Here is a 16,609-nt window from a genome sequence, read left to right as displayed (position 1 = left end):
AGCATTCCTCTGAACATGCTGCCTTGTCTGCTGTCTTCGGTATTCTAGAGATTTATTCCAGGCTATTCAGTGCTTCATCTACCAGATTCTCCCTCCCTTTCTATAGACATACATTTGGTCCTGCATCTTTTTTCTTACCCAGTCTCTTAGAACCTCGGTGTGTAATATGGAGGGGGAGAGAGGTGAATTCAAACTTTTTCTGGGAGTCTCATTCTCCTAAACAGAAAATATCTGAAACTCTCCTCTTGACTTGCTGACAATTTTATCTCAGAAGGTAGAACAAGAAATTAAGGGAACTTGGACTTGAGGGCAATGGAGTGCTTGTGACAGCAGGACCACCCTGTGATAGCTTGCTTGGCTGGAAGCCAGGGAGCTGCCATTGTTCAGTTAGTGAAATGGAGTACCTTAGCTATGGGCCTACATTTGCAGACATTATGTCCTCTGCCCTGTTTCACTAAACTGTCTAAGAGAGGAAAAGGTCCTACCATGTCTACTATAGCAGTTACATGGCCAAACTTCAGGCTTCTCATCACCCTGACCCTATTCTGGACTAGCACCACCCACTTGGGGTCTGACAGTGAGTTGATTTTATATTCTACATATAGAGTATCCCCCTCTACTCCTCCTCTGCCTCTTCCCTCCATAATGAATCTTATGTCTTTTTAAAAAAAACAGAATAATTATTTCCTAATATGCCACTCTTCATCAATCCTCCCTCATACAAAGAAACATTCAGATATAATCAATGGACAAAACAGCTTCATCTGACAGAATAAGTATGGTGCATGCTTCATCTTCCTGCCAGTTTGGGATGAGGCTGAAACTTCGGTGAGTTTAATCAGATTGTGGAGGACCCAATCACTTGAAATTTATTGACGCAGAGACACATCCCAATCTCTGCCACTTAGGGCCACTGCTTTTTGGGATTTGGAGAAAGGATAGGCCTTCTACAATCAGGCCTGCCTGTGATTAGGGTTTCTCTTACCTTTTTTGTTTCTTCTCTAATCCCTGCAACTCCCAGGTAATATCCACTTCCCTCTACTGCCATCCTTGCTTCCTTATTCCCGTCTAGCTCAGCACTGTTTCTTTCCAGTTGTTATTCTTTGCCCACCCTTTCCATTGTGCACTTTTTTTTCCATCTTCTTGCACCAAGAGAAACCAGATTGACTGTGGAAGTCACAGCCTCCCCAACCACACTCCCCTGTCCTGGGTGATCTTTCTTATGCCCTCTGACTCACTGGATCAGGATGAGGAGGAGGCATTTTCATTGTTCCTTACTATCACTTTTAGACTCTTCTCTATTCTGCCATTACTGAGCAGCTTCTTCTTTGTAGTTCATTCCATTTATCTTTATTACCCAGTGGATATCCTTGTAATTGTCTTCTAACTTCTAGGTCACCCTCTTTTCCCATTCCTCTCTCTGTTCTTGAAGACTCTACAATACATGTGGCTAACACCTCACGTTCCCTGGTCTCCCAGTTCATAAAACTCCTCAATTCCTATAACCTGTATCTTATCTCACCCAAATGTATAAACAAGCAAAATGTCAGAAAGTAGTCATAAATGATTGTACATTCAGTCTAGACTTATCTGCAGTGCGAATTAGTGAAAGAAGTTTCCACACCAGAAATTCTCAACAGTGATGAAATCACAGTAGACCCGATTGTCCACTTGCTTGCTAAAGAATGATTTCAACATAGTCTTCTAAAGGTTTTGTGGTGACCCATTGTTATTTGTCTTCTTGTATGTGGTTGCAATCAGTGAATTGACATTATTCTTTTTGCTTGTTTTTCTCCACTTGACACCACTAGATCCTTATAAACCTTAACTTGAAAGCATTGCACTGTGGGAAGATATGGCTTTGGAATCAGAAAGCCTGCCTTCAGATCTTGTCTTTGTCTGTGGTCGAGTCATTTGGCTCTTCTCATTCTCATTTCAGCCAAATGAGGAGGTTAGATGAGATTACCTTTAAAGGTTCCTTTCATTTATAAATTCATGACCCTGTCATTTCTTCAAGGTGTAATCCAGTATCTCTCCCCCCTTTCATAGCCAAATTCAGAAGTCATTTATTTGTACTCTTTTCTTCCATTTCTTTACTTTCCCCTCTTCTTTTTCTTTAAACTCCTGCCTTCTGTCTTAAAATCAATACAAGTATCCATTCTAAGGCAGAAGAATGGTTAGGGCCAGGCATCTGGGGTTAAGTGACTTGCCCAGGGCCACACAGCTAGGAGATATCTGGGGCCACACTTGAACCCAGGACCTTTGGTCTCCAGGTTTAGCTAATCCACTAAGCTACCTAGCTGCGCCCCCCCCCCCCCCCCTTCTCATTTTAATCCTTTGTAATCTGGCTCTAGGCCCCACCCCTCTCAAAGTTTCTCTTTCCAAGTTTTATCAGGGATTTCAGCTATTAAATCCTGTCTCCTTTTCTCAGTCCTTGTGCAATATGACCATTTTTAATATTGGAAACCAACATTTTGAAGACCCACTTTACTGAATCTTCACTTTGTAAACATTCTGTCCTAAACTGTATACTTTCTCTCCTGGTGATCTCATCAGCTTTCTCCTAGACAAATGACTCCTAAATTTCTATCAGCCTTTATCTCTTTTTTGAACTTTAAAGCCTTCTAGATTCCTCCAGCTGGATGAGCCCATAGGTATTTCTAATTCATCATCTTCAAAATGGAACTCATTATTTTTCTCTTCAAGTTTATCCTTCTTCCAAACTTTTGAAATACTACCATTTCATATTCCTCAAACCATCCATTAGCCATTCAGTTGTCATATCTTATTAATTTTGCTTCCATAACAGCTCTGACATCCGTCCTTGTCTCTACACTTACATAGACTATCCTGGTTGAGATCCTCATTACCTTCTGCCAAGGCCATCATAATAGCCTCCTAATTGTTCTTCCTGCTTCCAGTCTTTCCCATCTTAAATCTCTCTTCCACACTGTTGCCATGGTGCTATTCCTATAAGATAGATTTGACAATGTCATTCTTCTATTCAGGTTGCTGTAATTGATGAGTTCTTAATCTTTTTTGCTGATGAACCCCTTTGGCAGTCTGATTAGATCCACAGACCCCCTTTTCAGAATATTATTTTTAAATAATACTCAATTTTAGTTAGAGATTAGTGAAAGTAAAGATGTAATTTTTTTCCCTTCTCAGCTCACAGACTTCATGTTTAAGAAACCTTGCCATAGTGAATACTGAGCTGGTCTCAGCCAGGACTATCTGGGCTCAGGTCTCAAGCTGCAATTCTAGGCAAGAACTCTAGACTAGGCCAACACAGATTTGTAGAGAGAGTTTCCTTACCCAAGAGCTTCCTATACCAAATGAAATCACAGGTCAAAGGAGGAAGGGGCCTCTAGAATCCAATGAATCCAGGCCTCCTATTTTAGGGATAATAAAACCGAGGCACAGAGAAGTTAATTGACTTGCCCAAGGTCACATAACTTTCTAATGTGGGATTAGAACCCGAATCCTTTTGACTGCTAAGAACTCCCAGTTCCTCTCCAGTTCTTTGCCTTTATTCCTCTACTCAAAAATCTTTAGTGGCCCCCCTATTGCTTCTAGCATAGAATATAAATTTCTGAGCTTGGAATCTAAAGCACCTCACAGTATTACTGCTACCGTTTCCATCTTATTTCTTTTCACACATTCTAATCAAATTGGCCTGCTTGCTGATCTCCGTGCACAATTCCATCTCTGCATTTGCTGTCCCCCATGTCTAGAATTTTCTTTACCTCCACCTTTTAGAATTTCTAGTTTATTACTGGTTCTGATAAGAAGGGAGCCTTGCCCAACTCCCCTTGCCTGATAGTTAGTGTTCCTTCACCCCTGAAATAACTTTGTAGGACTTAGTATTTTGTATTCATATTTGTGTGTTCCTTCCTTTTCTCCTCTCCATCCCCAAGTTTAGTGGAAGCTCCTTGAGGGAAAAGCTGTTTAATTTTTTAATTTTGTATTTGTATCCATTTTGTGGACACTACATAAATGTCTGTTGAATTCAGTGTGAACTGAATGTGAATGTGAACTCCTTCAGAACAGAGGCTGTTTCTATTGTCTTTGTGCCCCCAGTGCCAGCCCAATGCTTTGTGCTATGAAATTAATAGAAAGAAATAAACAAATGTTTGTTGAATGGAATTGAATTCGTAGAGGAAAAATTGGCTGGAAAAACATTGGATGACAGTCAAAATTTGAGAAATGATCTAGGTTGGAATGATTAGATTAACAAGATGAAATAATGGGGACAGATGAAAAGTTGGACCTAAGTTCAAAAATTAAACTACAGAAAAATAGAATGAAGGAAATTGGCTTTAATAGCAGTTCATAGGAGGGGGAAAAAAAACCAAAGAGTTTGATATAGTCTCAGTATGACTTCAGTATAATGTGACTATAAGTTAGTGCACTGTATAATGTGATAGGATGATCAGTATTTTTTAAAAGTTTTCAAACAACACATATAGGACAGTTGAAAGAAATAAGAATACTTAAGCTAGAAAGGAAAAGATTTGGAATGGAAGAGGATATGATATGATAGCTGTGTTCAAATGTTAAACAAGAGACTTATTCTTTGTAGGGTCAGTGGAATTTGAGTAGGGTTTCTTATCCTGGGGTCTGGGAACTGTTTTTTTTTTTTTTTTTTTTTTACATTTTTGATTGTTGTATTTCAATATAATTGGTTTCCTTGTAATTTTGAATATTTTATTTTATGCTCTTAAAAACATTCTGAAGTCACCTCTAGACTTCACCACAGCACCAAAGATGGCCATGGCCCAAAAGAGATTATGAACCCTGAATCTAGAGAAAATGAATACAAGTTATAGGATAATGGATGTAGCTTTGAATAAGAAAGAAATTTAATAAAATGGTTTGTGGAAAAAAGTAAAGTTCTTGTAATTGAGAGTACTCAAGTTGAAGTTGGATGCTTCCTAGAAGAAGATTCCTGCATTGGATGAAAGGTATAAGGGCCCTTCCAAATCCTAGATTCTATGGTTTTATGAATACAGAAAAGTTCTAGGAGCAGGCTTTGAGTTGCCTAATTCCTTTCCCCCCATTTGAAGAACAGAAGCTTAGTTTTCATGGGTTCCTTAGGAGTCAGCATAGTTTAAAGGATAGCATACTTTGTGATCTTACTATTTTTCCTCATCTGCAAAATGGGAAATATGCCTGTCTTACTTCAACCTTATCTTCTTCACAGGGCTTTTGAAAATTTGGAAGTCTTAAGTTAAAATCTGAAGATAAATATCTTCTTATAAATAAAATGAATTTGAGAAAAGGAATCATGTTGAAAGGTGATTTTAAGTTCCTAGAGAAAAAAGAACTTCTCTCTTGTAATTCTCCATTTTCTCCCCAACTCTAATAGAGTATTAGCACAGTCTTGATATTATAATAGGAGCTTGCTAAACACACTTTGATGTTAAATATTTAGGTGGTGGTCAGAGTCCTGTGATTTCATTGGTTTAGGGAATTCTTGATGAAGAAGCTCCTTCCATTGATGCTGAATTGTAACTTCTTAGAGATGCCTGGGACAGTGAGAGGTTGAGTGGCTTTCCTAGAGTCACACTGCTAGTATTTGTCAGAGGCAGGATTGAACTCATATTTCTGACTCCACTACTAGGCTATCTTTAATAAGTCAGGAGCAATCAGTTAAACTCAGTTAAGAGATAGCTTGCTATATATGTTCTCAATTCAACATACATTCAATACATTGGATGGATACACAATGCAACATGCAGTATGCTGTGGGAGATATGAAAATAGAAGAATACAGTTATACAAATACATTTTATTTAAATCTTATAGTAAACAAATTCCCAATAAAATTACTGAAGATTATAATGCCAAAATTGTTTTATTTTTAAACTAGAAAGGGACTTACATAAATTCTCATAGGTCTTTCCCTGTTTATATTCATTGTTCTAGTCTTTTGAAACTGATTATTGAAATGACTTGTTGAAAGAGAAAGACAGTATCTAAACGTAACTCTCTTTAAATGGTTTAGTAGTCCCATCTCTTACCCAGAAGGGAGCTGGATAGTAGAAAGTGAGCAAATGAAATCACATATGACGGCCTCTGTAGGAGAAGACTTTAATTCAAGGTTTAAGACATCTGAAATTAAGCAGATGTTATTCCTAGCTCTTTAATGGGTAACCAGAATGTTAGAGAGGAACTGAGAAGTTCTGTTATTTAGGCTTTGACGTTTGGGGCATGTGACTGAGAGCTTAATTTAAAAGAGTAAATTGCTTTTAAATTTTTGCATGTCTTTGAGAACTGCCCTCTCCCCCCCAAAAAAAATTCCTAAGCATTTTTAATGTCTCATAAACTGAAGTTAATAAATGTGAGGAGAATGTGAGTTTAATATTATCAAAGATTCAGTGCAATTAAATGTACGTTAAAACTCCCGAGTGTTATTTGGATGTTCTAGATACTCTAATGTTCAAAAAATTCAAGTGGGAAATTGATCTCTGATGAGGCAAAATGCAATGATAAAAATGCACATGGGCCTGTTAATAGTTCAACAACTAGGTTTGAATATTAATCATGCCTATACTTTGAAAATAGTCAATAGTATTCATCTTTTCTTCCCTTTTCTTGACTTTCTTGATTTTATTCTTGCTTCAGCTTACTTGCATTTCTTTCCCCACAGTTGTTTGTTGCTGGTTTGATTGTGCTGCTGTTAGATGAGCTGCTACAGAAGGGTTACGGCTTGGGGTCTGGTATTTCCCTCTTTATTGCCACCAACATCTGTGAAACCATTGTCTGGAAGGCCTTTAGCCCTACTACCATTAACACTGGCAGAGGTACATTGCGCAGGGTCTGCAATTGCACGAGTTTTGCTGGATGTGTGCTGTAAACTATTACATAAACATAGCAGTACATACCTATGGACGTACTAATTTGATGTCCTGATGAAATAACAATGCTGACTATTCAAAAAAATCAAGAAGCAAATACTCCTAGAGTATAAATACTAAATTAAAAAAAAATTTTAGATTAAAATTCTATCCTCTGCTCACTTGAAAGTTCAGTGGTTGCAAACAGATTGTTTTATTTTGTTTGGGTATTTGTTTGGTAACCTTCCTTAAATTCTTCCTATTGGAGTCTGGATTTCTGGGCTAGAATCTTTAATATATTAAGAAGTTGACTAACTTCAACATTCTTAGAGATAGAAAAAAGTGGTGGATTGAATATTTTAAAATAATGATTGTTGTGTTCATTGTGTTATCAAGGAGCACTAATACTTTTTGCTATACTCTTAACGGGCTATGAATAGCAGCTAAAATTTCAGAGATTCTTTCTGTCTTTCCTCTTCTGCCCACCCACTCCCATTTTCCCCTCAACCCCTTTCAAATGCCAGTCCAAGTTTTTACTACTTTAGTACTTGAATTCCAACCCTAACCTTACTTAATCAAATAGAAATGCTGGGGTTTTTTTGTTGCTTGGGGGAATATTCAGAAAATAAATAAGGTGATCATTTATTAATGTACTACCAGTACATTTTTATTCATTTTGCTTTGCTGCTTCCTTCTTTCTAAGATACCCTCTTCTTTCCCTTCCCCCAGTAGATATTTAGCAACTAAGAAATTATTTTGACTTATTCTCCTTTTGAGCTAGTCTCCAAAATGGCCTTGACAAAATTTCAGATTTTAAACTTAAAAAGATATGTTTGCCACTTTTATTTAAATGTTTCCTTGAAGAACTGGCTATTTTATAAAACCAACATTGAGAAATTTGTGTCATATTTTAAATTAAAAAACTGGATATTCAAACTTATTTATTTTGACCTTTTGAGGCAATCTTGGACCATAAGTCTGTAGTTAATTTTCATTTGGATTCCCCCAGGTACTGAGTTTGAGGGTGCTGTGATTGCTCTGTTCCACTTATTGGCTACCAGAACAGATAAAGTCCGTGCTTTGAGGGAGGCTTTCTATCGTCAGAATTTGCCCAATCTCATGAACCTCATTGCTACAGTCTTTGTGTTTGCTGTTGTTATATATTTTCAGGTACGTATACCTTCCCTGAGTGAAATATTGATTATTTTATCTGAATAAGGAGAGTCAGTGTGGTATAGTGAGTAGAATCAGACTTGAAGCCAGGAAGACCTGGGTTCAGTTCCCACCTCTGTCACATAGTGCCTTTGTGACCCTAGGCAAACATTTAACATCTCAGGGCTCTAGGCCACTCTCATTACCCTCTAATGCAGAGAAGGTTCTGTGTTGCATTGGTAAAAAGAATTTCTTCCTGAAGAACTCTCCTATACCAATGAAATCACAGATCAGGTTCCAAAAAAAGTCAATCCTTAGACTATGAAGTTTCTTATCTGGATTATGAAATTTGGTATTTGGGGTTTTAATATACTCAAAAAAATGTTTAGAATCTTTTTAGTGTTCCCAAATCTAATAAGTTACATAGATGATTATTATCTTTTTTTAAGACTTACAGTTTTGATCTTGAAACATTTATAACCACAAGGTAGATGAAAGAACTTAAATAATTAAAACTATTAGAGGAAGTTTTATAGAAATGTTCATGATAGCATTGTGCTTTCATAGCTGATGTTCCGTGATGTATTTTACTGTCATGTGGTTTTATCAACTTTTTTTCTTGGTATTTCATATTTAACTCCTGTCTTATTTTAAATTTCATTTTAGGGATTTCGTGTTGACTTACCCATCAAGTCTGCTCGGTATCGTGGACAGTACAGTAGCTATCCAATCAAGCTCTTCTATACCTCCAACATTCCCATCATTCTTCAGTCTGCCTTGGTTTCTAACCTATATGTTATATCCCAGATGTTGTCTGTTCGGTTTAGTGGCAACTTCTTAGTTAATTTATTAGGACAATGGGCTGTAAGTATTCATTTGTTTACATTAAGTACCTTAAAATTTCATTGATTTTAAATTAATCTGACAGTTCTTTAAAGAAGCACAATGATGTTGCCAGGAATGTCAAATTCACTAACCCATATCAAGGTTTTTCTAAGAAAACTGTAATGCAGATACAATTTTATTCCTGACCAGAAAAAACTCTTTAGAGCATTTGTGCTAGTAAAATAAACAAAAATGACTAGCTGTTTTGTAATCCTGCTTTAAAACCTCATCTTTTATAATAAGGACCCCATGAAAAATTACTTATTCAGAAGATATGGGCAATGGTTTGAAATGATTATGGCTCCTTTTTTACAGTTTCATTTAACTCTTTCTGACAGGATGGCAGTGAAGGAGGATGTTATTCACATTTCTTTTGAAGAAAAGAAAGTATGATTAACTAGGCAGCCTTAGTGCTATGGCTGCAGCAGACAGTAGTGAGGACATTTTTCTAGAAATAGAATCCAGTCTTTTTAATATGTTAGCTCCTTTATTATTAAACTGAGAAGCTTCTTCATCACTGCATTTTTCCAAAGCACCAAAGGGTTGATGTGTTCTTGTAGATTATAAATCTAAGATTTGTCCTTTTTATTTCTGACATTTTGTTCTGGATATTTAAACTAAATCCCTTTGTGTGCAGTGGTGATGGTAATGGGGGTAATATTTCTTTAACTGTAAAAAAATTTAAATGTCCTAAATGCTGTAACAGAATACAAAATTCCAGCATTTCTCTGGCTACTGAGTAGCATGAATCTTATTACTACCGTTATCTGTGAAATGTGATAAAATTCTATTGGTTTTGTTTATTCTTTACGTTAAATTCCTGTGCTCTCCTTAATATTAGCTCTAGTGATTCATTCTGATATATTTTTACTGATGGTTACTTATTTTCTTCAACTAAAACCTATGAAATTTAGTGTTTAAAGAAAAAAGTTGCCTCTCTTAAATGTCGGTGTGTATGTACATTTGTATTACTTCATGTATCCTAGGTAAGACAGCTCATTTGAGGAAAACAGGTTAGTTTCTTTACCATAGAGAATGTAATTGCTCCTATTGATTAAATGTATCTTGGGCTAATATATTTCCAAAGTACTTGCCACCTCATGGATTATTCTTGTATAAGAATATACTTGACTATAATTCTTTTCTAGTGACAGTATTAGGGAAGTAAAATGTTTGTTTTAAAAAATCCTCCCTTATTTGCTAACTCTTGTTGTTACATAATTATTTTACATGAGGAGGAGTACTCTTTTTGGGGTGGATATATTTGGCACTAGTAGTTTTAGGGAAGAGCAAAGAATTCTGGAATCAGATGAATTGTATTGTATGTAGAAATTGAGATAGACCCTATATAATAAATTGCCCTGTTAAAACTTGTAAAGCAACAGTTTTTAATAACAGACTTTGAACTTCAGTAAGCCCTTCATATATTCCACGAGTTTCATCACCATCTTAATCTTTTCACAGTAAACATGTGCTATTTGAAAACAGGACATAAAATTTTGCAGGCAAATTTTTTGTCACCTGAAACCATACATAGAACAGATGTGTTACACTGATTATTTTTCTGCAGTCAGGTTCCTGCAAATATTGGGTTATCTCCTTTGTATCTGAATGTTCCAGTTATATATTACTATATGTGATTTATAATGGCTCATTCAGTACATTTATTAATAGCTCACTCAGTATATATAGTTGGGAGGATACTCTTTTTAAAGAGAAACTTGAGATACCTAGATGAGAAACTGTAATAATGTACATAATGATTTTCATAACCTTGTTTTATTGAATGTTTTATGTGTATTGCATATGAAAAGAAATTTTTAAACATTCAGATTTATTTTCAATTCCAATTTTTCTTTTGTCCTTCATTTTCCCCGTCCATTGAGAACACAAGAAAAAGAAAACCTATTAAAAATATGTGGTCATGAATTACAAAATTCCCACATCAGCCATGTCCAAAAACAAAAGAAAGAAGGGGAAAAAAATGTGTCAGTCTGCATTCTTGGTTATCAGCTCTCTTTCTGGAGGTGGATAGTGTGTTTCATCATGAGGCCTCTGGAGTTCTGGATGATCATTGTGTTGATCAGCATTCCTAAGTCTTTCAGAGTTAATTAATTTTCTGATATTGTTGTATAAATTGTTCTCTTGCTTCTTCCCACTTCACTTTACATTAATTCATAAAAGTCTTCCTAGGTTTTCATGAAAAGAAATTTTAAGCCTTTGTGATATCATCAAATAAAAATGCTTTGAAAGAGTTGACCAAGATTTTAGAAAATTGAAGCAGCCTTAGGAGAATCTCAACTTGACTGTTTGTTTGCTCTTATCTTATTCCTGTTCTCTAGGATGTCAGTGGAGGAGGTCCAGCACGATCCTACCCAGTTGGAGGCCTTTGTTATTATCTTTCTCCCCCAGAATCTATGGGTGCCATATTTGAAGATCCTGTCCATGTAGTTGTTTACATCATCTTTATGCTGGGATCTTGTGCATTTTTCTCTAAGACATGGATAGAGGTGTCTGGCTCTTCAGCTAAAGATGTGGGTATTTGGATGATTCCTTAAAGCTTTTTGAACTTCTAAAACTTTCTGACATTACTTGAATATCTGACTTACTCTGATGTTTGTTTTAAATTAATTTTTGCCTATACCCTTTAGGAATCTTGATTTGTTATTTTTCCCATGTTGGCAGGTAGCTAAGCAGCTTAAAGAACAGCAAATGGTGATGCGAGGTCACCGAGACACTTCTATGGTTCATGAACTTAATAGGTAAGGTCAGTTACAGGTGCTTAAACATTCAGGATTCTTTGTCTGTTTTTCTAGTTAGACTGAAGTACCTACATTTTATACTTTCTCTGTTTACATTCATGTTTTAAGTATTGTTTTTTGTCTTTGTTTCCTATAAAACAACTGAAAATGAACAAAAACTACAGATGTGCTGTAATCTTAACATCTTAGGGGATTTCTCCCAGTTGCAGATGTGTATTGTAGATGCCTGTTTGCCTCAGTGCTCAACAAATATTTGTTGAATTAATTTAAGTACTATATGTCAGAGTACTAGCCTGTGAATCAAAAAACCTAAACTTTTTCAATTTCGCCTCTAACAAGCTTTGTGACCTTGGACAAGTTCTTTAACCTGGAATTCAGTTTCTTTCTTTTTTTTTTTTCCCTAAACCCTCACCTTCCATCTTAGAATCAATACTATGTATTGGTTCTAAGGTAGAAGAGTGGTAAGGGCTAGGCAAGGGGGTTGTAAAGATGATAAATAAAACAGGTGACTGGGGTTTTGCAGAACCCAGTCTAGGGTGATGATGATCTTATTAGATAGAGAGAGTAAGATGAGGAATCTTTCTATCCAAGGCCAGTAATCTGACTCAACTATTATCAGAAAACAGATTTAATGTAAGATGTTGAATTGGAAAGGGTAAGGTAGGGTATGTGGGCTGAGGTTTCCCTACATTTAATGAAAACTGTCTTGCTCCCCCCCCCAACTGATCCTGTTGAGGGTCTCTTCGGCCCTCAGCAAAGCTGAAACTATACTGACTTACTCTCTGTCTCAAATTCCCCATCTTTTCTAACTACCTATGCTAAACCCACAATGATTAAAGTCTTTGTGAGAAAATGCAGATAGTTGTGGAGTCAGAATAGATGCCAGGCGTGACCAAGTCACTCTGCTGAGCCAAAGCTCATCAAAGCAATTGAGCAGTTCAGTCACAGACACTGATAATTCTTCCTTGAGACTTCTTCCGATGTTATATCATAGTAGAGGACCAAAGATGTTCTGGAAATGGCTGTTTTCTTTCAGGAACCAGTTGAAGGTAGATATAGGATACAAGAGCTGGGTTTTGGAGATGTTTCCCTCTCCAGAGTTCAAACCCAACTCCTTGAAGGACATTATTTCCTCAGAATTCTACCCCAGGATTCTGAGAGCTTCCCCTGCACTCCTTGGTGTCCTTCATTCCATCCCCTCCCTCTCTTTGTATCTCCACTCTGGTTACTTTCTTCCCAAATTAACACTTATCAGGGTTAAGCAACTTGCCCAGGGTCACACAGCTGGGAAGTGTCTGAGGCCAAATTTGAACCTAGACCTCCCATCTCTAGGCCTGACTCAATCCATTGAGCCATCCAGCTTCCCTGGAGTTCAGTTTCTTTATCTACAAAATAAGATTAACCAGGACTTTGTTAAATTTTTTTTAGTTCTAAAAAATGTGTTTGATCCAAATTTTTCTCATTTGTAAAATTAGGAAGAGAATTCTCGCATTAAAAATGAGTATGATGTCTAGAAAGGACTTTCTAATATAATCTAAAACATGTAACTCTAACCTGCATATTATTAATAGTAATATGTGAGTCTATGAAATTAAGGAAACATTTTGAAATTTACTTTAACCACCACAAGAGTGAGCTAGTGTAACTGTGCAAAGGGATCAGAATAATCCCTTGTTCTTCCATAGACTATGCCAAAATGAGTCGCTAATTTCTCTTTTCTTTCTTTCTTTTTTTTTAAAATCCTTATCTTCCATCTTGGAGTCAATACTGAGTATTGGTTCCAAGGCAGAAGAGCAGTAAGAGTAGGCAATGGGGGTCAAGTGACTTGCCCAGGGTCACACAGCTGGGAAGTGTCTGAGGTCAAATTTGAACCTAGAACCTCCTGTCTCCAGGCCTGGCTCTTAATCCACTGAGCTACCCAGCTGTCCCCAGTTGCTAATTTCTCATAACAGCTACATTAGCTCTTGACTGACCTCTAGATTTCTTAACATTTTGAGGTCAAAGTTTTTGCTTTATTGCAATGAATTTTGACAGTCTCAGAAATATCTGATTGCTACCTAAACATTTTGCAGCTTTTTTGTTAGAAGTTGATTTTCATTTCTGTTTCTTTAGTAGAAATGTAATGATATACTCTGGCATATAAGAAATTCTAGCTAATGCAGCTTTTAATTTTCCTTCTTGCTGATTGACGAAAGACTTCTCTCTCTCTCTTTCTCTCTCTCTCTCTCCCTCTCTCTCTCTCTCTCTCTCTCTCTCTCTCTCACCCCCCCCCCCCACTCCCTCCCAGGTATATCCCCACAGCAGCTGCTTTTGGTGGATTGTGCATTGGTGCCCTCTCAGTGTTAGCTGACTTCCTGGGAGCTATCGGTTCTGGCACTGGAATTCTGCTAGCGGTCACAATTATTTATCAGTATTTTGAAATATTTGTTAAGGAGCAAGCTGAAGTTGGAGGAGTTGGTGCTCTGTTTTTCTAAATGTTCAACTATTTCATCATTCGTGTGAAAGGGAAAATATTTTGACACATCATTTTGGTCAGATAATGCTGTGGTTTCCCCCTCCCTCCCATCTTGTTTTAAAGTGCTAACTGTCCCATTTCTTTAATGGGTGATGAGCTATGCCTGTGAGCAGCATTAGTACCAGCTGCCTTAAAACTAAAGTTTACATTATTTGTTCAAAATATAGCTATCTTATCTATCGAGTGTTCCTTGTAATGCTGGAAACCAGTGTATCTACCTTGCTGTTTTGAACCACTATGGTGAAACGTATCCGTTTGATATTGGTAGACACTTTTGCATACGACACTCAAGAATATCCCCGACTTGTGTTTTCAAATAAATGCAGTTCAGATTGCCACTTTCCAGTACTTTTGAGCTTATTTAATGAGTTCCTGAATACATTTATATCTAATCTATATATTTAGATGAATTACTTTTTATACTTTTTTAACTCACAGTATCCACCTCACTTCCCTTCTTCTCCCATTTTCTTCCCCACCCACATAACCCCTCTCCACATTGGCATGGTGTATCTCATTTTGGCTTTTGGTTCCTATCAATTCAGCCACTTCTCAGCGCTGAAAAGTAGAAAAAAATAAGCCACAAACATATTCCTGTCATTTTCAGCCACTGAGCCAACTGTTCCCTCTTAGTATATACCCCTCCCGTTTGTGATTCTTCCTCCTCTTTTCAATGATAGTGTGCACTGTCTTGCTGTGTTGGCCATGCCTTCTTATTTCATTCAGTCACTTGAGAATACTCTCCAGATGTGACGTCCTAATTTTTCTTGTTTGTTTAAAGCTCCCAAAGGAAAGATAACAGTGTTTGAAGCTCAGGGTGGGGAGGGAGGAAAAAGGTGGAAAATGAGTAATTCATGCTAAGAATTTATGTATGTTGTTGCGCTTTATAGCAGCAACGTAAATGTAAACATTAGACAATAAACCTTTATTTAATAAATCTGTCTCTTTTTTTCTAAAGAAAATACAAAGTTCTCTTGTGTTAATTTTTTCTGAAATAACATGTAGGATCATGTTTCTGTTGAAAGGCTAACGTAGGCAAAAACCAAGATCATACTCAGCATTTTAATTTTGAAATGCTGAAAAGAAGGTAATTAAACTTAAAGGAAGTTCAAGTTTCTGTGATGAAAATATGAAAGGTGAAGGAAAATTGTGCCACAAAAATAGTAGTTGCTATTTCTGATTAATGAGCAGTGCATGCCCTTAGTAAGAACTTTAAGAATATTTATCTTGATTTGAAAGAAAGTTCTAAGATTTTAAGATTAAACTCTTTTTTTCCCCAAAATCACGTTTGCTTGTTTTTCAGAGCCCCATTTTGTTTCCAACTTACAAAGAATGCAAGATAGGAACCATGTTACTATTTACAGTGGTCTCTTGTATTTAGTCAGCCATAACAGAGTGAGCAACCTTTTTTATCATATTAAAGCTAATTTTGAGAACAAAAAGCAATTTGTTCTAGTGAAACTTCTTTTCACGGACTTCATGACTAAAACTATAAATAATATGACTGCATTAAGATTTTTCCCAGCACCCTGAAATCAGTAAAATTATAATTAGGAATGTCAAATGTATCTATGAACAGGTCTATCTAGGATTCTTGAGCAGAGTAAGCATCTCAAGGTTTAAATTAAAGTTGGGATAGAGAGAAGGAATCCTGCCTGAGCTCGAGCAGACAAGACTGCTAGATACTGTAGGAGTCGAGGAGTCAATTTTGATAGTGGGAGGAACAAAATTATTATGCCATCCTGACATATATTCAAAAGGCAGCCTGCCTTTCTCAGACCTGCTTTCAGGATGTGACCACCTCCTCTGAGTTGGCATGCCTGAGGACACTGCTACTACTGTAGAACAAATTTGTATATACTATCATCAGAAGAAACTTGGGAAGAAATTCTACTGGTTACCCTGGGCAGGAAAACAAAAGACTTAGGGGCATAGGTGGTGCTTTAATCATTTTCAGCAACTGAAACAATGATTCTTAGATAAGAAAATATGAAATGGGAGCTGAATGTTTGCCTAAGAAGATTCTGCTGAAGAACAGGTTTTAAGCTTTCTGGGCAAAGACATAAATTGTCCAAAGATTTAATCAGCCTAGAAACTCGTTGATCTGAATAAGTGAGTGTTTGACAGTCTCTGTGACTCTGTGTCTGTCCCTCTGCGTACGAATCCCTCAGTTTTATAACTAAGACAGTGCAGAAGAGGGATAGTGATCTATTTTCATGAATCAGATGTCATTCCTTTGCTTAAGAAGCCCTGCTGGCTCTATTGTCTAAGATCAAATACAAATTCTTGCATTTGTCCTTTAAAAACCATCAAAACCTATCTAGCCTATGTTCTCCAGATTTAGTAGACATTACTTCCCTAATATATTTGCTGTTCCTTTTACGACAGTCCCTCTGTTGTCTCTGTGCCTTTGCAAAGACTATTCCCTAAATCATTCCTTCCTCCCCTGTGTCTCT

The 16,609-nt window shown here is 36.7% G+C and overlaps 1 protein-coding gene across 1 annotated transcript in view; it reads left to right on the top strand.

Annotated features, from left to right (window-relative positions):
• The window catches only part of SEC61A2 (SEC61 translocon subunit alpha 2), a 37,026-nt gene extending 21,916 nt beyond the window's left edge, over positions 1-15,110 (top strand). The window contains exons 7-12 of the mRNA XM_044679669.1: positions 6,653-6,806; positions 7,849-8,009; positions 8,658-8,855; positions 11,219-11,410; positions 11,562-11,638; positions 13,926-15,110. Of these exons, the coding sequence (XP_044535604.1) occupies positions 6,653-6,806; positions 7,849-8,009; positions 8,658-8,855; positions 11,219-11,410; positions 11,562-11,638; positions 13,926-14,112 (969 nt within the window). The 3' untranslated portion in view covers positions 14,113-15,110. The remainder of the gene's footprint in view (positions 1-6,652; positions 6,807-7,848; positions 8,010-8,657; positions 8,856-11,218; positions 11,411-11,561; positions 11,639-13,925) is intronic.
• The last annotated feature ends 1,499 nt before the right edge of the window (positions 15,111-16,609 follow it).

The sequence above is a fragment of the Gracilinanus agilis genome, chromosome 5 (assembly GCF_016433145.1).
Source record: "Gracilinanus agilis isolate LMUSP501 chromosome 5, AgileGrace, whole genome shotgun sequence".
Lineage (NCBI taxonomy): Eukaryota > Metazoa > Chordata > Mammalia > Didelphimorphia > Didelphidae > Gracilinanus > Gracilinanus agilis.
This window is presented reverse-complemented; position numbering and strand designations above follow the sequence as displayed.